This window comes from Tursiops truncatus, chromosome 6 (genome assembly GCF_011762595.2).
Source record: "Tursiops truncatus isolate mTurTru1 chromosome 6, mTurTru1.mat.Y, whole genome shotgun sequence".
In the NCBI taxonomy this organism is placed as follows: domain Eukaryota; kingdom Metazoa; phylum Chordata; class Mammalia; order Artiodactyla; family Delphinidae; genus Tursiops; species Tursiops truncatus.
Genome location: NC_047039.1, coordinates 111592621 through 111619746, shown reverse-complemented (window position 1 = coordinate 111619746; position 27126 = coordinate 111592621). Strand labels below are relative to the sequence as shown.

General features: G+C 48.5%; 1 protein-coding gene across 1 annotated transcript in view; it reads left to right on the top strand.

Moving 5' to 3' along the window:
- DDX31 (DEAD-box helicase 31) overlaps window positions 1–27126 on the top strand; it is a 73963-nt gene that overhangs the window by 22161 nt on the left and 24676 nt on the right. Inside the window, 4 exon segments of the mRNA XM_033858932.2 lie at window positions 3246–3305; window positions 14855–14905; window positions 16444–16583; window positions 21565–21646. Coding sequence (XP_033714823.1) covers window positions 3246–3305; window positions 14855–14905; window positions 16444–16583; window positions 21565–21646 — 333 coding nt within the window.

The following is a 27126-nucleotide window of genomic DNA, read 5'->3' as shown; positions in this document are numbered from 1 at the left end:
TCAGGAAGAAGAGTGGAACACTTTCCTCATCTTAGGTACTTAGCTACGTTCACTCTCATTCCGCTACTGGTAGGCAGGCCATCCATGGAGGGAGTCGAGCGGGGTGTAGAATGAGATGAGCTCTCTGGAATTGTGGCAGGAAGGACAAGCAGGGCTTGGAAACGGGAGGCATCTTGTCCTAGAGCAGAGGTTACCAGGCAGCTTAGAAAATTAGAAAGCTTGAAAGAAAGCCAGAAATTGGAATAAGGTTTGACTAGAACCACCTTTTAAAAATCAGGACATTTTTAGAGCTAAAGGAGACATTAAAGGTCATCAAGTCCAGCCCCTCTTTTCATTTTTGCTTTTTTTTGTTTTAATAATTAAGGAAATGGAGGTTTAGAAAAGTGAAGTTGCTCAAGGTTACTCAAGGACACAGCTTCTTTTTTTTAATATAAGTTTATTTTATTTATTTATTTTTGGCTGTGTTGGGTCTTCGTTGCTGTGCGCGGACTTTCTCTAGTTGCAGCGAGCGGGGGCTACTCTTCCTTGCGGTGCGCGGGCTTCTCATTGCGGTGGCATCTCTCGTTGCGGAGCATGGGCTCTAAGGCGTGCGGGCTTCAGTAGTTGTGGCTCGCGGGCTCTAGAGCGCAGGCTCAGTAGTTGTGGTGCACGGGCTTAGTTGCTCTGCAGCATGTGGGATCTTCCCGGACCAGGTCTTGAACCTGTGTGCCCTGCATTGGGAGGTGGATTTTTAACCACTGCGCCACCAGGGAAGCCCACAGCTTCTTATTTAACACAAGACTATACAGAATTTCCTGAATATTCCAGCTTTAGTTCTGTAAACTCTTAAGTTTTACCTTCAGGATCCCCAATTCAATCAAGTTTGTTGATTTCATAATGTAATGCCATTTATGGGTTGGTTTTTTTTTTTTTAAACTGATTTTATCAATATTCTAGGTCTGTTTTCTGCAGAGCCATCATGTGGGGTGGGTGTGAGGATGATGAAGGAACTGGATGTGGACTCAGAAGGATCTAGGGGTTTGAATGTGTCAACAGAAGATTCTGCAGTTAGGTTATTTCAGACCGTGCGTCTCTCATTGTAACAGGGTGGTGTCTGGGTAGGGTGTCTACAGCCGTGTGCTCTGGGGGCAGACTGCTTGTGCTCTGGTGCTCACTCTGCCATTCGCTGGCTGTGTGACCTCAGGAAAGCATTTAACCTCTCTTTGCCTCAGCGTCCATGCCTCTGAGGTGGAGAGAACAGTAGTACGTCCTTCTTGGAGTTGTTGTGATGACTCACTGAGCTAATGCAGATCAAGTACTTAGTGCGTGGCCTGGGGCAGAGTGAGCTCTGGGTAAACGTCAGGTGCCATTATTGCTGTTATTTCTCTTTCAGGAAAAGTGTAGTTTTTTCATCGTTTAATAATTGTTAGTAGTTTACTTGTCTTGTTTAAGTGTTTAGCCTTCACACCCTCCCTGTGAGATGGGTAGAAGGTGGCAGGGAGGATCTCTGTATTTCGTTTTCTAAATATTGGTGCAGTGTCTTGTCCCAGGGGACTAAGCTAAAACCGTCCCTATCACGTCTTCCTGGCTTGTTACCCTGCCTGCTGCTCCACCTGACCTTAGTGTGGTCTCCCGAAGTGACCGACGTGACCCTAACCGAGTATAAGAGCATCAGAGAGGAGCTGCTGTTTGAAGAAGTTGCTGCATGACAGCTGTGATGGACGCTCAGGACTTGGTAGTTGTGTTCCTTACCCCAGATCTGAGTACAGTGTGTCTGGACTTTAAGGTTAGTTTCACAGGCTTTTATGAACTTTCCTGATTTTTTTCTGATTTTGACTCTACAGTGCAGCCATGAGTTCCCTGGGTTCAGATCTCAGTTCAGTCCTGTATTAACAGAGTATGCACGTGCCTTGGGCAAGTTACTTAACCTCTCTGTGCCTCGGTTTCTTCCTCTGGAAGTGAGGGTGGTGACAGTACCTGCTCACTGGGTTGCTTTGAGGATCGGATACGTTCAGACTTGTAAAGTGCGGGCCAGCGTCTGGTACCTGGTACACACCCTACGTGCCGGTTGTCATGTCCACTGCGCTCAGTGAGGTGCAGCCTGGGGTCCAGTCACGTGATGGAATGTGTACCCGCGAAAGACCAGAATGAGGTATACCTTGGTATCAGAGTGGAAAGAGAGACTTCACTTCCTTCTTTTTTCCAACTCTTCAGCGATTTGGGTATATTTCCTTTTTGTTATTGTTGCTGACAGATGGACATGGCCAAGTCTTAACTGCTGGCAACACTGTGACTTAAACACTCCCCCAGTGTGGCCCCTGCAAGTTCATGCCCAAGGCCTTTTGGTCCAGCAAGTCTGCCTTTAGGGGTTTTCCCCAAGGGAATAGTTAAGCATGAGCACAGTGACTTACCTACAGACCTGTTTATCACAGCGTTGTCTGTGATGGTAAGCAGTGCAGACAACCTCAGCTGTGTCAGGAGTGGGGCGCTGGTCACATGGAGGCGGGGCTCCCATTCAGCTGAATACGGTGTAGTCACGGGAGACGAGGCGGTTTGGGGCTGTTTATTGGCATGAAAAGATGTCCACATTCAGTTGATATATGATAAGAGCATGTTAGGAGTGTAAGAACCATGATGCCAGTTTTTAAGCCACATATTTGGTTATGTTTCACCTAGAAAGGGACTCAGGAAGCTTCAAGGTGTTGCCAGCGGTGGTGGTTTGTTTTGAGTGGTAGGATGATTTAATTTCCTTCCTTTGACTTGAAGTATTATTTTTCTACGGTTAAAATATATGGCTTTCATAATTTGAAAATCTTTTTAAAAATCAGTTTTTAAGAAAATTGCCCCATAGGAAAGGTTGGTTGTTGTTCAGCCTCTAGACCACCTGTAGAAAGGTGTTAGAGTAAATTCTGAGTTGGGAACCCTGAGTGCAGGAACGTGTGGCCTTTGGCCCTCCTTGCTCTGGGTGTTGGCCGTTTCTGGAGGGCGTGGCCGCCTCCCCCCCGACCCCCGCATTGTCTTAATGAAACGTGCTGCCCTCAAAGCTTGTTACTCTGCCGCAGTCCAAGAAGCCTGGTCGTGTAGGTATAGGGTCTTGTTGGAAGATGTGAAGAATCCACTTCTTCCTCTTCCTTGGCAAAACCTCTCTCTCTGTGCCTAAAAATAGTTATAGCAGTAGAAAATTGGGAGGGTTATGAGAATCTAAGCCTACCTTGCTGGACTCGATCTCAGAGTTACAAAGGCCCTATTTTTCCTTGTTTTTGCAGGAAAGAACAGCAGTGTTTCAAGAATTCTCACATTCCAAAACAGGGGTTCTGCTCTGCACGGTATGTACCATTCTGCGCTCCGTGGGAAGGTTGACAATTGTTGTGATGGTGGTGGCAGGCTTTCTTCTCCTGACGATTTGCCTTGGGGTCACCGGCCCCACAGGGAACAGGAATTCCGGGGGCCTCTTGGTGTGGCTGGTCTCTTTGCACTCCTGGTTTGCCACCTTACTGCCGCAGATAGCGGGCTGCCACCGCGCGGAAGACTTGGCGATTTGCTCACTAATAGTGGCAGCTGTTTGTCTGAAAACGTGTGAATCTTGGCGATTTCTCTCCACCAAGAACTTGTAAATTACAGCTATCGGGAGTAATTAGAGCTGAGAAAGTCTTTTCACAGCAAAATCACTCTGCTTGCCTCTGCTCACCTTCTCTTAAAGGAAAGTAGATGCGCTTGGACAGAGTCTATGTGCTGGTGCCCAGAGCTGTCATCTGCCCTGCAGTTTTCAGGGCCGCTCACTCGGCCTCAGTCTTTGCAGTCGTGGGTAGCCACCTCCTCCAGCACCGCGGTGACCTTTGTCGTGCATGTCTCTTGTGATCTTTTGAGATTGAAAACTCACATCTTCAACGTCCCTGCTTCTCTGGGGACTCACTTCACCAAAGTTGCTGCTGGCTCCCAAGATTAAAATGCCTTCCCTGTTTGTGCCATCTTGGAAGATGTAACTTAATCCCCAACTGGTTATTTGAGAAATCCCTATATATACAGTAATGAAATTGCACCATCAAGTTAGTCATAATCCTGTGAACAAGGGCAGAAGCAACGACGTTCAGCTACTTGAATGCCTGTCTAGGCCTCGTTTAATACAATTACTTTTTAAGGAGCTTCTGTTCTGTATTTAGTTTTAAAGGTGATGGAGATTGTTTTCTCTCTAAATTGAGAGTTTGTGAGCGAGTGCAGCTTTGTTTCTCGTGTGTGTATATATGCACGATCATCTACAAGACGGCCTGCCCGGTGACCTGCGGATTCTCACGTGTGTGTGGCAAACAGTGGTTCCGCCGGCTCTGGTCCTTCAGATCTGAGAGCAGTTGCTCCTGGAATGCTTGCCTCAGAAGGAGATCTGAGTCTGACCAAGTAGCCCTTCTCTTTATGAAGCCCATCAAGTCAGATGCTTGTGTTTGCTCTAAAACTGTCTTCACTTGCCTGGTCTAAAGCGAAGATGAGTCCAAGTAATCTACTTGATAAAGAACTTTGTCAAAAATCCTCTGTCTGTTGACACTTCTGGGGCCTGACCCCTTCCTGTTTCCTCTGTCTCTACTTTCCCTCTTGCTGCCTGTCCTTCAGCCCAAAAGGGCCCTCTTTCAATTGAATGTGTCATTCTTACTTTTTCTGGCCTTGGGGCCCTGGTACATGAGCTCCCTCGGCCTGGGACACACCACGCTGACTTAAACTAACTCCTTCGTGGGCCGCAGCTTCAGTGGCAGTTTTTCAGGAAACAGAAGCCCCAGTTCTTCCCCACGAGGCACTCCCAGTGGGCCCTGCATTTCTTTATGATGCTCCTCACAACTGGTCCAGGTGTCTTCCCGCCAGACCGCAAGCTCGCGAGGACAGGGACTGTGTTTCCCACCCCAGCGTCCGGCACAGAGCGGCAGGCGCCCGGTGTTTGTGGGTTAAGTGGGTGGGCAGCTGGGGCTCAAGAACCTCTATGCTGAGAATCACTGATACGTGCCTTTTCCTAAAGACTGAGGCCGAGATTACTATGCTCGCTCGTTGGGGATACTGCTCAGCCACAACAGAGAACGAAGTAATGCCCTTTGCAGTGACATGGATGGGCCTAGAGATGATCATACTGAGTGAAGTGAGCCACACAGAGAAAGACAAATACAGGAGGACATCACCTATATGTGGAACCTAAAACGTGATACAGTGAGCTTGTTTACAAAACAGAAACAGACTCACACACATAAAACAAACTTACGGTTACCAAAGGGGAAAGGGAATGGGGGAGGGATAAATTAGGAGTTTGGGATTAGCAGATACAAACTACTGTATATAAAATAGGTAAATAACAAGGTCCTACCGTATAGCACAAGGAACTATATTCAGGTTCCTATAATAAACCAAAATGGAAAAGAATATGAAAAAGAATATGGGGCTTCCCTGGTGGCGCAGTGGTTAAGAATCTGCCTGCCAATGCAGGGGACATAGGTTCGAGCCCTTGTCCAGGAAGATCCCCCATGCCGTGGAGCAGCTAATCCCGTGCACCACAACTACTGAGCCTGCACTGTAGAGCTCGCGAGCCACAACTACTGAAGCCCGCATGCCTAGAGCCCATGCTCCGCAACAAGAGAAGCCACTGCAACGAGAAGCCCGCGCACCGCAACGAAGAGTAGCTCCCGCTCGCCGCAACTAGAGAAAGCCCGCAAGCAGCAACAAAGACCCAACACAGCCAAAAATAAATAAGTAAATTTTTTAAAAAACGTGTGTATGTATAGATACACATGTATATATATATACATATATAAACTGAATCACTTTGCTGTACACCGGAAACTAACACAACATTATAAATCAACTATGCTTCCATAAGAAATAAAAAAATAAAAAATAAATTAAATAGGAATTCCCTGGTGGTCCGGTAGTAAAGAATCCACCTTGCAATGCAGGGCACGCGGGTTCGATCCCTGGTCAGGGAACTAAGATCCCACACGCCGCGGGGAAGCTAAGCCCGCGCGCCGCAACTCCTGAGCTCGTGCGCCTGGACGACAGCCCGCGTGCTGCAAACTGCAGAGCCCACGTGCCCTGGGGCCCGCGCAGCACAACTAGAGAAGAGAAGATCCTCACGCCACAACTAGAGAGAAGCCTACCCACCACAACGAAGAGCCCGTGTGCTGCAACTAAGACCTGATGCAGCCAAAATAAATTAAAAAAAAAAATAATAATAGGGCTTCCCTGGTGGCGCAGTGGTTGGGAGTCTGCCTGCCGATGCAGGGGACACAGGTTCGTGCCCTGGTCCGGGAAGATCCCACATGGCGCAGAGCGGCTGGGCCCGTGAGCCATGGCAGCTGAACCTGTGCATCCGGAGCCTGTGCTCTGCAACGGGAGAGGCCACAGCAGTGAGAAGCCCGCGTACTGGGAAAAAAAAAAATAATAATAATAATAATAAATCTTTAAAGAAAATGAATAAATAAAATTTTAAAAACTTCTTTGTAAAAAAAAAATAAAATAAAGAATTTAGTTTTACCGATGGCATTCTCTCAAACATTCCAATAAAGAATTGCTTGTGACATGAAAAAAAAAGTGCTCACTGGGAATAAGTTTACTTTTTCATATATATGGTGTTATCTGAAGAGTGAATGTTACAGATCATCTGTATTAAAACAGAAGGCAGAGCTTCCCTGGTGGCACAGTGGTTGAGAGTCCGCCTGCCGACGCAGGGGACACGGGTTCGTGCCCCGGTCCGGGAAGATCCCACGTGCCGCGGAGCGGCTGGGCCCGTGTGCCATGGTCGCTGAGCCTGTGCGTCCGGAGCCTGTGCTCCGCAACGGGAGGGGCCACAACAGTGAGAGGCCTGCGTACCGCAAAAAAAAAAAAAAACAGAAGGCAGTGGGAACCTGTGTGTTGGAATTAGGACCAGAACAAAATGCTTTATCTTTGACCCTTAAGATGCTGGATTTGTCCCCGGTGGGAAATTATTGAGTCTCCTAGTGTGCAAATGCTGCCCTGTTTTTTACAGACACAGGTGAGCTCTACGTCTCAAAGAAAACTCCAGGTATTTGAAGTTCAGTTTTTTGTTTTGTTTTGGGGTTTTTTTTAGTAGCTCTCCGGAAGAAAAGACCATTTTCTGAAATGTGATTCTCGGTGGGGTCAAAAGCACATGATGATTTTCCCTGTCCTGTTGGCTGCTGCCTGCAGGCAGGTGATGTCAGCTAGATGAGGAGCACCATTGGCTTGGCACCTCTGCCCCCTGCCAGGCCCGCGTGCCGTGTGGAAAGCAGGCTGTCACTTGCCATGATCTGATTTCTGTAAGCCCCTTGGTGTGTGTTCTCGTGCTCGCCCAGGCCACGTCCAGCATGCGGAGCCTCAGCCAGCCTCATCTCTTCCTTATTCCGCTTTAGGAAACGACTGGAAAAGAGCTGGGTGGGAGCTCACGCCTCCCCATTTCTAAGCCAGGGTACAAGCCCCCAGTCCCCAGTGGGGAGAAGTTCTTCTTTCCTGCCCAGTCTTCCTTCTCCTTCTGCCGTGTTCGTTTGCTATAGGCGGAAACTTGGGGTGTCTGAGATGCTTTGGCTGTGATAGGTGGGGCCTGGGTTGGGGAGATGTTGTCACTGCGTCCTTTTCAGCAGCCTGTTACTTGCCGGGCTCTGAAAGCTCTCCGGGAGCATCCTGGGTGTTAATGAGCAGCGGGGCCACATGCAGGACAAGGCGGATGGCGGACTCGCTTCTTTGGATAAAGGGGAAGCACGTGTGAATGGTAGCGTGGGGACTTTCCCCCTTCGTACTGTATCTTTTGCCATTTTGATTTATCATCCCGAGATCATTTTAATGAGGCCAGAAGACTGACTGTCTTGTGTGAGAAGTTGGGAATTGTGGTGTAACCACACAAAGGCTCACAGTTCTGCTGTTTCCTTTACTTCTAGAAAATCCCTCCCTCGACCCCATTTTCCTCCCTTATATCTTTTCTATTGTGAAGAAAGTTAAAGGTGTGTCTCTGTGTGTGTGTGTGTGTGTGTGTGTGTGTGTGTGTGTGTCTGTGTTTCCTTTCATCTTAAACATCTTAAAAGCAAGGATCTTCTTAACTTCATGCAATCTTGCGGGACCTGGTACATGGCTGTATAATGTGGGTTCTCAGTACACGTGTGACCGCGATGAGTCCAGAGTCTGGGCAGAGGTGAGAAGATGGTCAGGGAGGAGAGACCAATCTGGGAAAGAGAAGTCCTTACATATTTGAAATGTAAGTTTGTGTCCTCTAGAAAACCGGATCTAAGAAGAACCCAAGTTAAGGAGGGAGCAAGTATTAGCAGGAAGGAGTCATTTGGAAGTTCAAAGCCCACTTTCCTCCGTGGAGTTAAGAAATCCAGAGAAGCAGAGGATCTCCTCCGGCTTATAGAGAAGCACTCACCCTAAGCCAGAGGTGTTTTCGATACCACTGCTGAGTTGAGGGGCTGGGAAGGAGAAGCCCCACCGAGTGACTGGAATGTGGTGTTTCCAGGCTCCCTCTAGTTTTAGGGCTGATGCGTGGCCCTCCCTGGTTGTCCCTGGATGTATGTACCCAGTGCCTTGGCCTTTTCCCAGCAAGGAGAGGCGCTTCCGGCTCCACCTGCATCTGCTGGCTGAGTATCCCTCGGAAGGCTTTGTGCTTGTCCACACCTGCCTCCTTTTTCAGAAGATACCTAAAGCACCTGTGCTGCTCTCCTCCACCTTTTCTCTCTCTCTCTTTTTTGTTTTTTGCTCGAAACACACCGTTAGGTCTGTGCGGTTCTTAATTTCCTCTCCTCCTGGGAAATTTCGCTGTGCCAGGCGGCCAGGAGACAAAGGAGGGGGGCTGTAAGCATCCTGAGAATGTCCCTTCAGCACCCCTGAAGAAATGGAGACTTTCTCGGTTTCCTCTGGGGTATGCTTTTCAGGCGAAGTTTACCTTTTCCGCCCGTATTTCATTCGTGTTAATGGCAAGACCATTTGGAGATGGTTGGCTATTGACTCAGTTACGCTAACTCATGCTGCCAGCTTTTTGGCGGCTCCAGCCAAGATCTCGCGCCTCTGACAGCTTCTGCGCTGTCTCCTTCCCCCTCTGATTACGCAGCCCAATCTGTCACCCGGACGACGGGGGCCTGTGCCCCGCTGATGGCTTTCCACACGCCACAGTAATGACTTTGGCAGGACGGGAAGGCAGCAGAGGCGAATTTGCTGCGTCCCTTGCTCGGAGAGCCGCAGGCCCCCTCTCCCTGTTAGTAAAAGCACTTTGTGAGGTTCTCGGGTAAATAAATGAGTCATTTTAATCCAACTGACAGGCTGGCACCTGAGCAAGCTGCCTTCCATCTGTACCCCTTGGTCCCATGGAGGCGGCCAATTGTCAGGCCCACAGACTTGAAGGCCTGACTGGTGAGTGTCTTTCAGAATTGACTTTAGCGATTCTTTCGCCCTAATTAGGTTAAAGGAATACAGTTGGGTTGGATCTAAGTTCTAAGGGTGGGCGGAGAACCGAAGGCTTTCCTGAGTCTTGTGCAGGTCAGTTTCCTGTGGCTCTGGTGCTGCTGGCTGACAGCATCCGGGAAGATGGAGCCATGTCCCCTTCCTCTGTGGTCCTCCGCCCGGGTCGGGTGGATGGGGTGTGAGGGGGGAAGAGAGCCGAGAGGCTTTAAATCCCCACCTCATTGCCTCCGTCGAGCTCTTACTTCATCACGAACTGGAACTCTCAGACTGACGATTCTCAAGACACTTTGCACATCCACTGTCTCATTGGATCTTCACAGCAACCTCGGGAGATAAGTAGACTGTAGCCATTTTATAGGTGGGTAAACTGAGGCTCAGAAAAAGCAGAGGTGACTTGCCCGGATTGGTGGCTGCTAAAGTGGTCCTAGAGTCCGGTTCTCCCTGTTCCTGCGCCGGCAAGATTGATCCACTCTCAGAGTAACCTCGGCTGAGACTGGAAAGAAGTGCTTAAGGAAATGGCTGGTGAGGTCCGAGCAGTGGCTGGCTGTGAGGTGCCCCACCCCAACAGCAGAAGTAGTGGGCGGTGGGAAGGTCGTCAGCCTGGTGTCCTGAGCCGATTGCCCGGCCCGGGTAGGAAAGAACCGTGAGCAGTCCTGGTGGCGGGGGCCGCCGCGCCTCCTAACTCACTGTCTCAGCGTGTTGGTACCCGGAATGGCTTTCCTAACACCGTATGCTAGTTTTGAGATTCATCTGTGTTTCTTAGTTGGATTTACTAAACTGACGAGCATTAAATTTTTTACAAAGCTTATCTGTAAAGCTCAGACAGCCCACTGTGTACCTCTCCCAGTGCAGAGCACTTAAATGAAGTAAGTCATTTCTTAACAAGAGCTTCGCAGATTTAAGAACCCGTCAGTTTTTCTAAAGACAGTGACTGTGGTTAGTGCAGAGAACGCTCTAAATTGTGTTCTCAAAGGCATCGGCTCTGGAACGTCCGCCTTCAGCTTTCAGGGCGCCTGGGAGCTGTCAGAAAATACTTCCTGGGTGGTTGACACACTTCTAATACATGAAATGTCTACTTAACGTTTATAAATGCAGCCTCTGGCCACCGTTCAAAGGAGACCCACAAATCCCAGGTGGGATTTAATCAGAGCGAAGGCAGACCAGCCCTGACCTGCCTGCAGTGGTCTTCTGGGTGACTTAGATGATGGTGGGACAGTGTCTTCCTTGAATCCTTCCTCTGACCCTGGAGGATAAGGGTGCGATTGTTTTAATGTGCTTCTTACAGAACTTTTCATAGGATTGTTATTATTTTTTTTAATTTAATTTTTGTGTGTGGTACATGGGCCTCTCACTGCTGTGGCCTCTCCCGTTGCGGAGCACAGGCTCTGGACGCGCAGGCTCAGCGGCCGTGGCTCATGGGCCCAGCCGCTCTGCGGCATGCGGGATCTTCCTGGACCGGGGCACGAACCCGTGTCCCCTGCATTGGCAGGCAGACTGTCAACCACTGTGCCAACAGGGAAGCCCAGGGTTATTATTTTTTAAAAACCTTATATACCTATAAATTCTTAGTGATACTGAAAAGCGAGGAGGAGGAAGAGCCGTCCTTTACAGAAGAATGCCAGTTATAGAAATGGAAGGAACGATAGGCTTAGAAAGCCATCATTTTGTAGACATCAGGGTAACAACTGATACAGACAAGTAGCATCGAATGGTACTAAGACCACTGGGCAAAATGTTCTGGGAAACAGTCTCAAAGTTTCCCTCCTGAGGTTACTCACTCATCGCAAAGGAGAAAGGTACCGTCACAAGGGAGTGAGATGGTGGATGCCACCTGCTCCAGTGACCGAGCACAGCGTCCCCAGCACAGGACAGACACCCTGCCTGTATCCTGAGGTCACGTGCTGGGCGGTACACCCCACCCTGATGTCGTTCTGCCAGAACGCTCCCCCTGAATCTTACTATGAGGAGACAGAAAAGTCCAGATTCTGGGATGTTCCTCAAGACACCTGGACTCTTCAAAAGGTTGTTATCCAAAAAATAAATAAAAAGAAGTAAATGTTAAGGGTGGGGATGCAGTTCTACGTTAAGGAAGTCTAGAGGGCTATAATAAAAATAGAATGCAATGATCTAGGCTTCAGTCCTGGGTTAAGAAAGGAACACAGCTATAAAAATTGTCTTAGGTACAAGTGGTGAAATTTGAACGTGGACTGATTGTTATAGAATAAACTTATTTCGTGTGAAGTTTTTAGGTGTGGTAATGGTATTGTGATTTATGTGGAAGAATGTCCTTTTACTTAGAAGACATGTGCTGAAGTATTTAGGGGCAAAATGTCATGATACTTGCAAGTTCCTTTCAGATGGTTGAGAAAAACATGTGTACAGAGAGGAAAAAAGCAGCTGTGCCAGTGTTTAGCAATTGGTGAATCAAGATGAAGGACTGACAAGTGCTCACTGTACTATTCTTCCAGCTTTTCTGTAGGTTTAAATTTTTCTAAATAAAAATGCAGGGTTGTGGGGAGGGGGGAATAATGTGCATTCGTCGTCAAAAGAAAAACAAAGCAAGCAACGCAGGAAACTGCGAAGAGAAAAGTAAAAATTGCCCCAAATCCCCCTACCTTCAGATAACCACAGTTGACAGTTTTGGTGAACCTCCTTCCAGGTGTTGGTTCTCTGCTTATCGATCCATCTGTGCATTTATCCATTAATCCCTCTGTCTACTTAATGTCTTCTGTTTTTGTTACCCTCTCTTTCTTCCTGGATTTTTTGGTGGAAGAAAGACCATTTGTCCTTCAGGACGCTCCACATTGCGTCCCTGTGGTGCTGTTTACCTTGTCCCTGTCGCCCTGCAGTAGGTCTAGGCACTTGTTAGATTCCATTGCTAGGGTTTTGTTTTTGTTTTGGCAAGAATATGTCAGAGGTGATATTCTGTCTTTCCTACTGCATGACAGCTGGTTATCTTACTTTTTTTTTTTTTTTTTTTTTTTTGCGGTATGCGGGCCTCTCACTGCTGTGGCCTCTCCCGTTGCGGAGCACAGGCTCCGGACGCGCAGGCCCAGCGGCCATGGCTCACGGGCCCAGCCGCACCGGGGCATGAACCTGTGTCCCCTGCATCGGCAGGCGGACTCTCAACCACTGTGCCACCAGGGAAGCCCTTACTTTTTAATTTTTAATTATGTTGAAACGTGGTCTCAGGGTCAGAATTATAAGGGCCCATTAAAGGAAGTCCAGCTTCCATCCTCATCCCCTCCCCCCATTCTCTTCCTTCCCGTGTAGGTCACTATTTTTTATAAGCTTTGGGGTTTTTCCCTCCATTATTTCTTTTTCAAATATGAGCAGATATATTTGCATTTCCCCCATTTCTTACACAAACGCATACTATTCACACTCAAGATATAGCCTAGATATTCTCCACATCAGTACATAGGAACCTCCGTTCCTTTTGTAGCTGTGTAAAACGCCGTTCTATGGGGTAGGTATTGCCGTGTTTTATTCAACCCGTCTCCTGCTAGACATTGGGGTTACTAACAGACCTGCAATTATAAATAGTGCTGAACTCGGTGGTTTGTGACCACCTAGATGAGTGGGATAGGGAGGGAGGGAGGGAGGGAGACGCAAGAAGGAAGAGATATGGGAACATATGTATATGTATAACTGATTCACTTTGTTATAAAGCAGAAACTAACACACCATTGTAAAGCAATTATACTCCAATAAAGATGTTTAAAAATATAAATGAATAAATAAATGAATAGCCTCGTGCACAGATGATTTTAAATTTTTGCCAGGGATGGATTGCTGGGAGATTGCTCAGGGTCAAGAAGGGAGATTGCTCAGGGTCAAAGGGCAAGTGCGTGTGTAATTTTGCTGGATATTTACCAAATTCCCCACCATAGAGGGTTGTGTTATTTTGCATTCCCACCAGCAGCATACGAGGGACACAGCATCTTTTTTGATAGTGGAACCGTATACTGTAATATGGTCTTGGAAAAGTAAAGCAGACCTGGATTTCAGGGCTAGCTCTGCTTCTTAGCTGTGTGTCTGTTGTAGTTTCTTAGGACAGGGCCGAAAGGAAGCTCGTCACACGAGATGCATTGTGCCGAAGCGCAGCAGTAGAGGGCTGCCGCTCGCTCAGGCACAACAGCGCCGTCTGTCCTGCTGTGGGAGCTTTTATTGAAGCATTATCTAGGTTTACACTTTAAGACTTGTCTTCTTAACATTTCAGAAGTGCCAAAGCAGCAACCTATGTTTTTATTAATTATACAAGCAAGAATTGGCTTTCGTGAGCACCTGCTGTGCTTCGTCCTTGAGCGCAAAAGCAGTACAGAGTTCCCACCATTATTCTGATTATACTGAACTGGCACAAGGGCGTCTCCTTGCGTTCCCACCACTCTGATTATACTGAGGACACCTCATGGATCAGTGTCCAAAGCACTCAATGCTTCTTCGCAGGCCCCCGGTTTGCCGGGGATGGGGGGGGCTCAAAGCAATCAGGACTGTTTGCAGTTTTGGCTTATTCGCCAGCCCCCAGTTTGCTGGGGGGGGGGGGGCTCATGGGTCACGTCTCCTTTCCATGTTCTCAGTTATCCCACTACATGTGTCCCTGGACAAGTTACTTAATCTCTCTGAATCTTGGTTTCCTCTCTATCAAATGGGAGTAATAGTTGTCTGAGGCGTTATTTTTATTTATTTATTTATTTTTTTTTTTGCGGTACGCGGGCCTCTCACTGTTGTGGCCTCTCTCGTTGCGGAGCACAGGCTTCGGACACGCAGGCTCAATGGCCATGGCTCACGGGCCCAGCCGCTCCACGGCATGTGGGATCTTCCCGGACCGGGGCACGAACCCGCGTCCCCTGTATCAGCAGGCGGACTCTCAACCACTGCGCCACCAGGGAAGCCCCTGAGGTGTTATTTTGACAATGAGTCAAGATAACACAGGTAAAATGCTCTCCACCCTCTCTGGTGTGTAGTGAGCGCTCAGTACCTGTTGGCTGGGGCTACTCTTGGTGTGACTTGTGCTTGGAGGTGAATGCCAGGTGTACCTTTATTGCCAAAGCCTGGAAGATTCCCATTTTCTAGTCTCTCTGCCAGAATGGCCAGAAACCAGAGAGCAGAGTCTTTGCTCTTGAGCTGGCGACCAGCGGAAAAGAAGAGAAAAAAAATCTCCATTGCTTTTATACTTTTTGTCTGTCTGGTTGATGACTGTCTGATAATGACATAGGTCTCGGGCCTACATGCAGATGATGTTCTTCTAGCGAAGTGGGCTGTGGCCGCCTCGCCTGCGGGTTCTATAGAACTCGCCTCTAAATTGGAATTTTACCCACAGGTGGACGTCAGTGGGTTCCTGAAGGTGTGCACATTCCTGGGGGGTGAGCCCTCAGAGTTTGCATTAGATCATCTAATGGATCCATGACCCCAAAAAGGTTGAGAAACTCTGTCCTAAGCCATATTCTTTTCTGTTTTGAAGGATGTTGCGGCTCGGGGCTTAGATCTCCCTCAAGTCACGTGGATTGTCCAGGTAATGTATTTAAGTTGTTAAGGTGCGAGCTTGAGGCCAGAATGTGTGATCATGAGTAGGTGCGTTGGCTTTAAGTAGAATAATTATTATCACCCTCTTGGGTGTTGCCCTGGTCAGCAGGCAGCAACCAGCCCGATCTGCACAATTCTCCTGGCATCTTTCCTTAACCCAGCCCACCTGACCACTGCAGCACAGCCTGCAGACTGTACAGCCGTGGGAGGGAGGGGCAGGCTCCCCTGCTCACAGACTAATGTGTGTCACACACAGAGTTTTCAGCAAGCTGAAAATAACAGAAATTACCTGGGCCCCTGGGAGGCCTCATCGTGTCCAGAAGGCGATGGCTCAGCTGTCCTGAGAGCTGTGTCCATGCACATTGACCTGCAGGGGGCAATTAAGGCCCTGACAGCATCTTACACATACCTCTAGCCTTAGATGCTTTGCCAGAGGGTAGAGGTGTTAGCGCTAGTCTAGTGGCTTTAGTTTTGTTTTTTCTTTTCCTTAGTCTGCAGAGTGGTATTTTTAAGCCCTTCTGTACGGGGGCCAGGGGACAGGGCCCTGTTTACGTGAGTCACGGTTTATTCACATTTTAGTGGAATTGCATGCCTGTCACTAGCTAGGAATCTCTGCTCACGGCACATGAGGACTTTGCGACTAGAGGCATTGTGTCTTCTTTCCTGCTGTCCATGGAGCAGATTTGAAATAGGAAGGCGAGGATGATTTTAATGTGCAGGAGGCCAGGCACATATAATTGATCATTGAGAGCCTTCTTATAATTGTGGGTATTGATTAGTTTAATATGCCTGGCCTCCCATCATATTCTCGGCCCTCTGGTCTTTGATGCATGTAGTAGCAGCAAAGAAGAAAAGGGCAGAATGAGTACAGGGACAATTGGTGTTGACGACGATGACGTTATTGCCACAGAGAGCATCGGTTCTGCTGAGTTAGAGCGTTGGCCCTTTGCCGGGTCAGGAACGCTGTCCGTGGGAGCGGAGGCGTTTCCCTGCAGGAAGGGGAACGTGCCTCTCGACTGGCCTGCAGCTCTGCTCCGTTGGGACTGGGTGGCCTGCAGCGAGGCGGTGGAGACCTGAGTCTCTGTACCCTGTGCAGCGTCTTTCGTGGCCTCAGCCCCACTGCCCTGCCTACTGAGGAAGCAGGCCAAGGTCGTGCGGCCATCCTGCGCGAGTTTGCGCCCACCTGCCTGCATTCTCCCCTTGCCCAGTCACCTCAGTGAAAAGATGCAAATAGGAAAATGAAGAGACCTGTGGAGAAGTGAAATTAGATAGGAGATACTGGGACGAGAAGACGTCTCGTTTATCTGAAACTTGGCCACTGTTCCTGTTGGCGTGTCGGAGCCTTGTTATTTCCAATGAAGCCAGGAGTTTCAGGGTTGAGTGACTTCTCCTTGTGATTGTGGTAGGGTAACCATAGCACCAGGATTTAATTCTTGGGATACCTGGAGGCAGGTGAGGGGTATTGCACTTCCAATTAATGGCAGTCCCTTGATCTGCGAATGCCTTCATTTTTGTTACCCTTTTTAGTACAACGCTCCGTCTTCACCTGCTGAATACATCCACCGGATTGGGAGAACCGCCCGGATTGGCTGCCATGGGAGCAGCCTGCTCATTTTGGCTCCTTCGGAGGCAGAATATGTCAACTCGTTGGCTTCTCACAAAATCAAGTGAGTCAGAAACACGGGGTTTCGGCTGATCTCACCTAATTAATTTTCTGTCGCCTCTTACAGTGGATGGGCCTTGTAAGCTGACGAGGAGCCATTAACCCTTGTGATCCCTAAGTGAGTCCCAGAATAGCCAGTGGCAAAGACTGAAACCCTTAACGCCATCAGCACATGACAGTTTTCATTGCGTTGCCATTCCAAGGCGTAGAACGATCTGTTGCACTCTCTCTTTCAGGTAGAGGTCTGTGTTGGCGTTGCTCCTGCTGCGAAATCAGTGTGCACCACCCGCCCAGCCAGCTTCTCAAAGACCTCTCTTAGTCACCATGTTTGTTTCTTGTAATTAATTAACGCTTAGGACCTTTAAAGTTGGAAAAATATAATGCTTTTGATTCTTTACACAACTCCCCCTCCCCCAGGAAAGGAAAACGAGGGAAGAAACCATGAGGGGCGGGTGAATTACGTACCACGTGTTTGTGGCCAGGGCTGCCCAGCTGCTGTCTCGTGTGCACCCAGTCAGATGGCAGCTTCTCACGCCCCCCAGCGTCAAGCCCCCAGTTCCAGCCCTGGGTCGGGGACTCCACAGGGCTCAGCAGCATGGAACCTTCGCCAGGGGCTTCCATCGAACCCCGATCTCCCCGAGGAAAGACAAAGAAAGCAAAGACAGACAGAGGACAGTGGCTCGAGCTGGCCAGGCGTGATTGTGATGAAAGCAGAGGGCATCCACCTGGGCCGCAGCAATGAGTTTGTTTAGTCGTGTTTTCCATAAAATCTAAAGGAACAGGCTCTGAAAGTGGGCTTCTAAAGGCATGCGGTTTCTCACACTGATCTACTTTCACGAATTTCCTCTGCTCAGAGAAAGCACAGCGACGCAGAGAATGTTTTTGGGGGCACAGGAAGAGCTGTGTGGTGCCCAAGGTGGTGGCACGGCACACGCCGGGCACAGGAGCGGCCCGGCTGCTCAGAAGCCACTCGGTGACTTCCCCTGTCCCCAGTCAGACTTCACCACTCTCAACACTCTTCCGAGGTTGCTGGTGTGACCGTTCGTGGAAGGAAGCTTTCTCAGAAAATGTGCTTCACACCCCTCAGTGTCGGGGGAGGCGAGGACCCGCCCCCGATGAATTCAGGAGGGCAAAAATGCAGATGGCGTGGGTTTTCCTCTTACGTAATTCCCTCATCTTGATACAGCTTGTCAGCTGAAGGAGTGGTTTTTGTTTGTTTCGGGAAGACGTGCATCTCTTACTTGTGAGAGAAAACCTCGTGCAGATCAGCCAGCGCTGCACCAGGAGCTCCGTCTCCAGCTGGACTCTGAGTCCCCGGGGGCCGGAGGCCGCGTCAGACTTCTCACCGCGGCCCTTTCCGAGTCTAGGCGGCTCCCGATCAGGCAGTTACACTCCAGAAATACAGGGGGGTCGAAATGAAAACCTGTCCCAGCGCCGTAGCTTTTTCCCTCTGTCCCGGCGATTCGTGTATGTGTGGAAGGTATTCTCAGAGGTGTGTTGTCCCACAAGAGGAGGGACTCACTGCACCTCGGCAGCCTCTCTCTGCCTCCATGGCTCCCTCCTCCTTCCGTTCTGGACCCACAAGGTCACGTTCTCCCATTCCTCCCCGTCAACAGCTCTCTCTGGTTGGCCTCCTGTGCTCGTTCACTGTGATGTGATCTCCTTGGAGAAACGGGTGCAGACAGTTCCGCAGTCAAAGGGTGATGGTGAGCACAGAGTTGTCAGCATAGATGCCTCCGCCTCTCTCCCTCTCATCATTGTTCTCGAATAAATGCCTTCCAGTTGATTGCTATGGAAGGTTCAAATGTAAGCCTGAAATTGAAAAAGGGAAAATAATAATTAGCACCAACATGAATCATTGGTGAGCTGGGTATATTTTAAAGGTATAAAAAGGACAGCCCTTGGGACTTCCCTGGTGGCATAGTGGTTAAGAATCCGCCTGCCAATGCAGGGGACACAGGTTTGAGCCCTGGGCCGGGAAGATCCCACATGCTGCGGAGCAACTAAGCCCATGTATCACAACTACTGAGCCTGCGCTCTAGAGCCCGCGAGCCACAACGACTGAGCCCGTGCGCCGCAACTACTGAGCCCGTGCGCCTAGAGCCTTTGCTCCGCAACAAGAGAAGCCACCGCAGCGAGAAGCCCGCGCACCGCAACTAGAGAAAGCCTGTGTGCAGCAGCGAAGACCCAGTGCAGCCAAAAATAAACAAATTTATTTATTTATTAAAAAAAAAAACAGTCCTCCCTTTTGATGATCTTTTCTGGAAAACGAGCCCGCAGCATTCATGGGAAATTCAGCATAAGGTTCACAGTCAGGAGAGAACTCAGTGATGCCAGAGACTTGGGGAGGAAGTTCAGAAGGATGAAGACTGGGAAATACCGCAAGGAAGAGATTTGGGTCTTACGTGCTGTAAGAATGTCCTTACAGGGGGTGTAAGAACATTCAGTTAAGGGGCAGAGAGTTCTGTAGGAGTCCAGCCTCACTGGTTTCTGCCCTGAAAATTCACCTATGGAAGTGCCTGGTCCTGAACCACTGGCTGCTTCACCGGCGAGACGTAGTCAACCCGAGTGAGGATCAGATCTGTCGCTGCGATACTGCTGTGCGTTACACGTGCTGATTTCTGTTGGAGGAAGGGCTGTATGTTGGGGATCTATATAGAAACTGTTTCTTTGACTTAATAACAAAAACTAAATCTAATAAGAACTAATTAAAAAGCATGCCATGGGAAGAGGCAGACTTGAAGATTCTTGGAATACAAAAGATACACGTCTAAATAGCGAAAACAGGAGGAAGACGTGTGTGCCTGTTTGGTGCCTAAGAACCTGAGAGCCCGGCGGCGGGCTGCTGGGACGGCTGATGAATTACAGAGAAGATCAGGAAGGCAGGCGGAGGCTCTCAGCAGCAAGGGCCGTCGCAGGAAATCGCCGCCCGCCCCCAAACCCCCAGTGCGTGGAGCTCGCCCTGACAGTTTCATTGAGCAGGGCTAGAGACAGGTGCCCCGGGCCGCTTCGCCTCTGTCTGAATGCCCAGAACTTTGTCTCTGCAGCCTTCCGACTTCTTGGTGTTTGCCGGCTTCTTCACTTTTTCCCACTTCTCCTTTAAACGTGTTTCTAATGAAAGTCATCATTGGTTTATTAAAATGTAAATGCTTCCTCGAAATGTGTTATTTCTTAGAGCAGGCGTAAGTTAGTTCCTTGAATCTCTTTAGCTGTCTCTCTTCATAGTGAGGTGGGATGGTTCAGGTGTGTTGATAGAACCATGCATAAGAGAGTAGATGTGCTCTGTTCCTCGGAAGCAGCGATTTCTTAGACTCGGAGGAAAAGGCCCTTTTCACCTGTAAATCACTCCAGTTCAGTCCCATCTCCTGTTCACTTAGGGTAGATGGTCCCCCAACATTGTCGTATGGACACATACAGCCTACGAGCCTGCCCTGGCTGAAGGTCAACATTTGAGGAAACTGTTCCTTTCTGTGGCATATTTAGTTCTTTGTGTCCCTGGCTGCAAATGCCATTATACCTGTTTTCTTTCTCCCCACTTCAGGATCTGACCCCACGTTCTTACGTCGCTTTTACTTTTGTATTTCTTCTTTTTTTTTTTTTCCTCAAGAAAAGAAGGGATGAATGGAGGCAGGTCAGCTAGAAAAAGGAGAAGGCAGGGCTGGGCTCTGATTCTTACCTTCCTTCAGCTTTCCAGGCATAAATGAGATGCAAATTCAGTAGCCGTAACATTTCTCTCCCATATGAAAAACAGATTTTCCAGGAAGCCGCGAACGTCCCCCCCCCCCCCCCCCCGCCCAACTCCTACACTCTTGGTATGTACTCTGCATTCTCTGGTCGACTCTGTAAAAATATTTTCTGAATCCACGTGGCTGTGAGCTGGCAGCGAAGAAAGAACGGTGAGGGCTGGGGGCTGGGGGTGTACGGGGAAGCAGTGACACAGCTCAGGCAGATCATGTCACAGACATGACATGTTCATTCGTAGCTTTGTCAGGGTCACCTTTGGGGGAAAGTCACCTTTGTCTTCTCCCACAGAAGAGGCTGCCATTCATGTTTTAATTTGCTGTTACATTTAGGAAAAAAAAAAACAAACCCAACAACATACAAGAAAATCATTTATCTTTTTATGATCTGTTTTTCTCCCCCAGAGCTCCTCCTTCCCCCTTCCTCTCTCCCTGGGGAGTGTGTTTCCCTCCTCGCCTCTAACACAGGACTCTGCCGCGTGCCCTTCCTGGGGCGAAGGCTGGGGCCTTCCAGAGCCGTGGGGGACGGTGGGCTGTCCAGACTCCCCTGCCAGGCAGCTTGGAGTGTCTTATTCTGGCTGCTGACGGCTTCTGTTCACAAGGGAAGCCTGAGTTCTGGTTTCGGCCGTTCGCATGTGACTCTAGATCATTTGGTCCTCACCCCTGAATAATTAAGAGACTGGAGCAGCAAAGATCCCTCAGTGTAGATTAGGAGAGAGTTCTGGTGCCAAGATGGGCGATGGGCGTTGGCCGCCTGTTCACCTTCACTCAGGTGTTTGGTTAAGCCCCACAGTTCAGGGTCTTCAGCCACCTCCTTCCTTTAAGTATGAAACTAAAGGGACTGTCGGAAATGTTTCTTTAGTTCGTCTTCTCAAGGCACGGTCATCTGTCTATGAGCAGGCCTATTTATTTAGTGTTCCAGATTTACTAAGAAATAATGACATGATCCCTATAGAGGAAATTCTAAATAAATGTATAAATAAATGTATAAATTCTAAATAAATGTAAATGTATCAGGCAGGAAGGAAATTGTTGGGAATATTACCCTGTCTGTCCCTTTAATATCATAGAGGGCCCCTTCCTTCCAAATTCCTAAAGGTTTGGGAAAACATTCCCTTTCCCTGACCAAGTGTTGCTTCTCCTTTATATCGAATTAGCCTGATGAGAGGCCAGTTTTATGCATCAAGATTCCAAATGTTTTTGAAAGAACCGAAGGTTTACCTCGATGTGCCCTTCCTTTTACAGTGTTTCTGAGATAAAGATGGAAGATATTTTGTCTGTTCTGACACGAGATGATTGTTTTAAAGGGAGACGATGGGGAAGCCAGGTGAGTTTTATTATGTATCGCGCTTGCTGCTAACAGACGTGACGCATTTCCTGATTTGGGGAAGCAGTGATTCTCAGTATGGGGCAGTTACTGCCTCTGTCAAGTAAAACGTGTATTTTAAGGACCATGAACATTAGGTGAGGCCTCATCTTGATGGTGTTTTTTCTGTCTTTGCTCCTGGACATGTTTGCTGGGCTCATCCAGTTAATGGGCTCCAGTCCATCCTGCGCGTCTGCCAGGCAGCAGCGAACTCCCCAGAAAGGAGGTCTCATCCCAGGCCAGAATGAGTCTGGAGGCAGCGTTACACACTCAGCCCTGGTGGTTCCCCTCCAGATCGTCAACAAGGACACCTGGCTAGACCCGTCCACCCAGGAAAGCATGGAAAAAATAAATAGCTCGGAATCTCCATTCGGACACACTTAGGTCATCCATTTTTTAACGTTCGCTATACACAGAGGAAGAGTGACGTTGAGATCATTAAGAAGAAAAATTTTTATTATCCGCGCAGTTCCACATGGAGATCCTGAGCAGTTGCAGACAGCCCGGGATCCTTTCCTGCTCCTTTTCCGAGACTTCCCCCGTGCGCGGAATCACTGCCCCGCCTCCGCCCCCACTCTACCGCGTTACTCATTGTATCACATGTACTTGTCAGTGTGTGTGTAATGATGTTGCTGGGCGTAATTTCGTCCATGAAATTTTAATTATTTGGATATTTTTCTTTTCTGATGCCTGAGGATAGACTGGAAAGTCAGAGCCAAATAGACCGAGTTTAAGAGTTTCTTCTGTGCATTAGGACGTGTCTTTATGTGGATCAATATTCTCCCTGAGGCAGGGACTCCATCTGGCTGACCCCGACTTAAGTTCTGTTCCAGAGAGTACCTCCGGAAATGCAGCTAAGCAAAGGGGAGGAAATAACCAAGTGTCCGTCTCCGCAGCGTGTGTTCCAGACGGGACTGGGCTAAGCTCTTCACACGCTTGGTCCCGTTCCATCCTCTCAGCAGCCCTATGAGGCAGGTGTTACTGTCCCACTTTATAGATGAGGAAACCGAGGCTTAGCGAGCTGAAGGAACATTCACGAGGGCACAATAATCGTTGATTCTCCTGGTGTGAAAGCAGGCATCTAACGTCAAGGCACCTGTGCTTCACCATGTGCCAATAAGCCTCTGTTAGTATTAGTTAAGCCGGGAAATGGGAACTAAAGTGCTTGTTAAGTTGGGTAACGTTAGCCATTTTCATAAAGGTGAAGTTTGGTCAGTAAATGGTACCACAGCAAAGATCCCCGTGAGCAAGAAGGTGATTAAGGACTCAATTGATCAACACGTTATTTTAAGTGATATTTCTTTATAGAACAACCAGGGCACACGAGGCTTTGGACCATCCCATATTATCGATAGTCCGTTGTCAAGGGAGCTGACCAGAAATGAGACACTCATTGGTCTTGGTACACTTCTCTGTTCTTTGGAAACTACTGCAAATTCTAGTTGGCAGGGGGGGCGGGTGGAAAGGTGGGGTGGGAGCAGTTGTTTTCTGGGGTTTTTTGGGTTTTTTTTTCAAATGTTCCCACAGCTATTTAATTATAGCCCCGGGACAGCTATGTGGGATAAGCAGGGGTACCTGGGGAGCTGTCTGAGGCGGCATGCAGCAGCAGAGTGGGCAGGAGCATGGCCTTAGGGCCCAGTTCCTCATCTCACCAGCTGTGTGGCTTTGGGCCAGTACCGGACCTTCCTAAGGTTCATGAGTACATTTCTTTATGTGTACAACTGAGATAATATTAGTGTTCTCAGAAGGAGATTGGAGGGCTGAGTAGGAAATAACCTGAAAGTCCCAACACAGGTACCAAAGGATATTCATTATTATTACTATTATTATTATTATTTTGTTACATCAGTTAGTAGCAGATGTGGAATTAAAGTCCAGACTCATTGACATGAAGCCCAGCGCCTTTTTTTTGCTGTTTCACACTAAGTGGAAAATTGGCATCTGCCTGCTCTCCAGAAATAAGAGCAAGCCACAGAATTACAAAATGAGATGGTAAAGGTTTGAATAATCTAGCCTTACACTGTTTCCAGGACCGGCTTTGGTGTCAGAATTTACCCCCTGAACACAGCCCAGTTCCCTCCCGGGCACCGATGGTCGTGTGCCCCTGTGCGTCTCTGGGGAAGCTGTGGACGGGTGCAGGGCCCCTCCGGCAGGACGCTCCCCCAGAGCAAGAGGACGTTCCCTCTGCTCTTTCGGGGAACAAGCCACGGCCATTCTGTTAACATCCGCCCTTCTGTGGCCTGGCAGCCCCAGTTCCTCTCCTTAAGCCTTTTCTGTGGCCTGAGGCCAGCCTTGAAGACTGGCTGGGGCTTGCGGAGCCTTCATAAGATTGTGGGTGAGAGCTGGGGCCCAGAGTCGGACAGACTTGGGTTCGAGTCCTTGCTTTATAGCCAGTCGTTCTGCAGCCTTGAGCAGACTGTCTCCTCCTCCCCAGCCTCAGTTTCCCCATCTGTAGAATGAGGACAGCACGAGTACCCATCCTGGAGGGTTGCTGTGAGGTTTAACTAGAACGAGGCCCAGCATGCTCTGCACACTCGGGGCCGTGTGAGTTCACCGCAACCCTGAATCGCTGCTCAGATGGACAGGATGTTTTGGTATTTTTAAGGTCTGCTGGTCTTTGGTTTTAAAAAGAAAATGTGCTAATCAAGGTTGGGCTTTCACTGACACCAAAATAACTGGTTAACTTAGAAAACTCAAGTAATCATGCCAGGTTCTAGATGACACATCCACAAACACCACTTGTTTGACCAAATTTACCTTTAAGTCAGAGGACAAAGAAAAACGAAACTAAATTGACTTCATTACTAATTATCTCATAGATAAACAGCCTGCAAGAGTATATTACGTGCGTGCCTCACGTGAACAGTAAAGAGAATAAAGTAAATGCTGGTACAACTTTTAATTCTGGGTTTTTTTTTACAGCTTTTTTTTTCTTTTTTTAAAAATTTATTTATTTTTGGCTGCGTTGGGTCTTTGTTGCTGCACACGGGCTTTCTCTAGTTGCGACAAGTGGGGCTACTCTTCGTTGCAGTATGCAGGCTTCTCATTGCGGTGGCTTCTCTTTTTGTGGAGCACGGGCTCTGGGTGCGCAGGCTTCAGTAGTTGTGGCACATGGGCTCATTAGTTGTGGCTTGCGGGCTCTAGAGTGCAGGCCCAGTAGTTGTGGCACACGGGCTTAGTTACTCCGCGGCATGTGGGATATACCTGGACCAGGGCTCGAACCTGTGTCCTCTGCATTGGCAGGCGGACTCTTAACCACTGTGCCACCACGGAAGCCCTTAATTCTGTTTTTGTTTTTTTTAGTTTTGGCTGCGTTGGGTCTTTGTTGCTACAGGCGGGCTTTCTCTAGTTGCGGTGAGCAGGGGCTACTCTTCGTTGCGGTGCACGGGCTTCTCATTGTGGTGGCTTCTCTTGTTGCGGAGCGCAGGTTCTAGGCGTGCGGGCTTCAGTAGTTGTGACACGTGGGCTCAGTAGTTGTGGCTCGTGGGCTCTAGAGCACAGGCTCAGTAGCTGTGGCGCACGGGCTTAGTTGCTCTGCGGCATGTGGGATCTTCCCGGACCAGGGCTCGAACCCGTGTCCCCTGCATTGGCAGGCGGGTTCTTAATCACTGCGCCACCAGAGAAGTCCCTTAATTCTGTTTTAAATACAGTACGTCTTAATTGGTATCCTCAATGTGGGCAGTTCTCTCTGGCACACAGGCCGGTGCCGGACAGATGAATGTGGGCTCAGTAGCTGGGCCTTCTACACACCGAGCCAGACGCCTCATCATAATGCCCGCCTTCACCCAGCTTGGTTGAAGGCCATTGTCAGTGTCCGTTGGCATGTACATTTGGGGGCTTCTGCGAACAGAACGCAAGCGAGTGAAGCATCTGTAAAATGTATATTTCATATTTAGGTATATAAAATATATATAGCTACGTCTGGGTGCGCGAATGTTCAGCCACCTACAAAGAGAATAAATTTGATCTTTCAACTTGACTGGGAAGCGCTCAGAAGGTTCTAGGGACCGTGGGGGTAAAACTCAGCTTGGCAATAAAATGATTAAAACAAAATCCTTCCATTTAGTTTAAAAATGCCTTAGAAGTTGGCGATTTCAAGACACATGCTTCAAATAACCACCCCCCGCCGCCCCGCCCAACTGCTGCCCCCTAAAACTGTGTACAACAAAACTAACCCAGCCCAGCTGTTAGACTCATCTGTTGCCTCTTGATAGGCATGAGTTTTCATCTTCACAGCATAAACACAGACCCAAACGAGTTTTTCCTGAAAGTGTTTTTGTCCTGTGAAATACGCCTGCAAACTCATCCTAACGAAAAGCTCACTGGCGTGTGAGAGACTCAGATGAGATCACAAGCCCCTAGCCTGGTTTTTGCGGGTTGCCTCTTCTCTCCGAGATCAGTGGGGTCTTTACAGAAAAAGGGTATTGAGTGCGTCTAGACCTTTGGAGATGTTATTTTTCTAGACGACCCACAGTCTGCTAGTTGCAAGTTGCTTCATGAAGCAGGACTAAGCCTGCGTCTTTGAGGGTGGGAGAGCCCCCCCCCCCGCCCCGGTGCTGCGGGGTGTGCCCTCCGGGCTCTGACCCCCTCTGGTTATGGGAGCATTCACCTGTCTGGGGCTGAGCCAGCACTGCATGACTCTGCTCCCTGTGTCTTCAGTTTAAATTCAGACTGTCCTCCCAAGAAGACAGCTGAAAACTACTCATTCTCAAGAGGGGCAATTTTAAAATAAAGTATTTCTGGAAGTGACGGGGTAAGACCTTCTTTCTCCTAAGTATATTATGTTTTCTGCCATTAACTTTTTCTTATATTCTACTAAAGTGACCTCATCATTTCAAACATGTGAACCTAGTTTTATCGCGATTTTTCTACATATTTCACTAGTATACACACTCACATTATATGTATGTGTATATGTAATTTTTTTTTTTTGGGGGGGGTTGGGAAGAAAAGATACCTCATTTTGAAACCTAAAGGGGGAAATAAGAAAAGCCCTTTGTAATATATTGCCATATTATCACTAAATCCCCTGACGGTTGTGACACAGAAGCAAGTCACCTGTCACTTAAGCTTGAGGTCTCTTTAATTTTCTCCTGGAATTCGCACCAGGCTGTCTTTAATTTGAGGCCTTTATTGGAATTCTGAAACCTCTCTGCCTCCCTGGCTCTCAGATCTATTCTGAGAGCTGTTACAGAATGTATACAATAACCAACAGAGGGATTCGAGAGGGCTGCAGCTCTGTTTATTTAACACTCTAGAGGGATTTTTGTGCTTATTCGGTCCTGGCTGCCCGGCTTTCAATATCGCTTTGACAACCATTCTGCCCTTCTCATTAATTTTAAACAGTTAAAACACAGGAAAAAGAGGAAAAAGTTTTCATTATTAAAGTGCTTTACTTTTTAATAACAGAGGATTCTGTCCGCCAGGGGAAAGGGCATCCT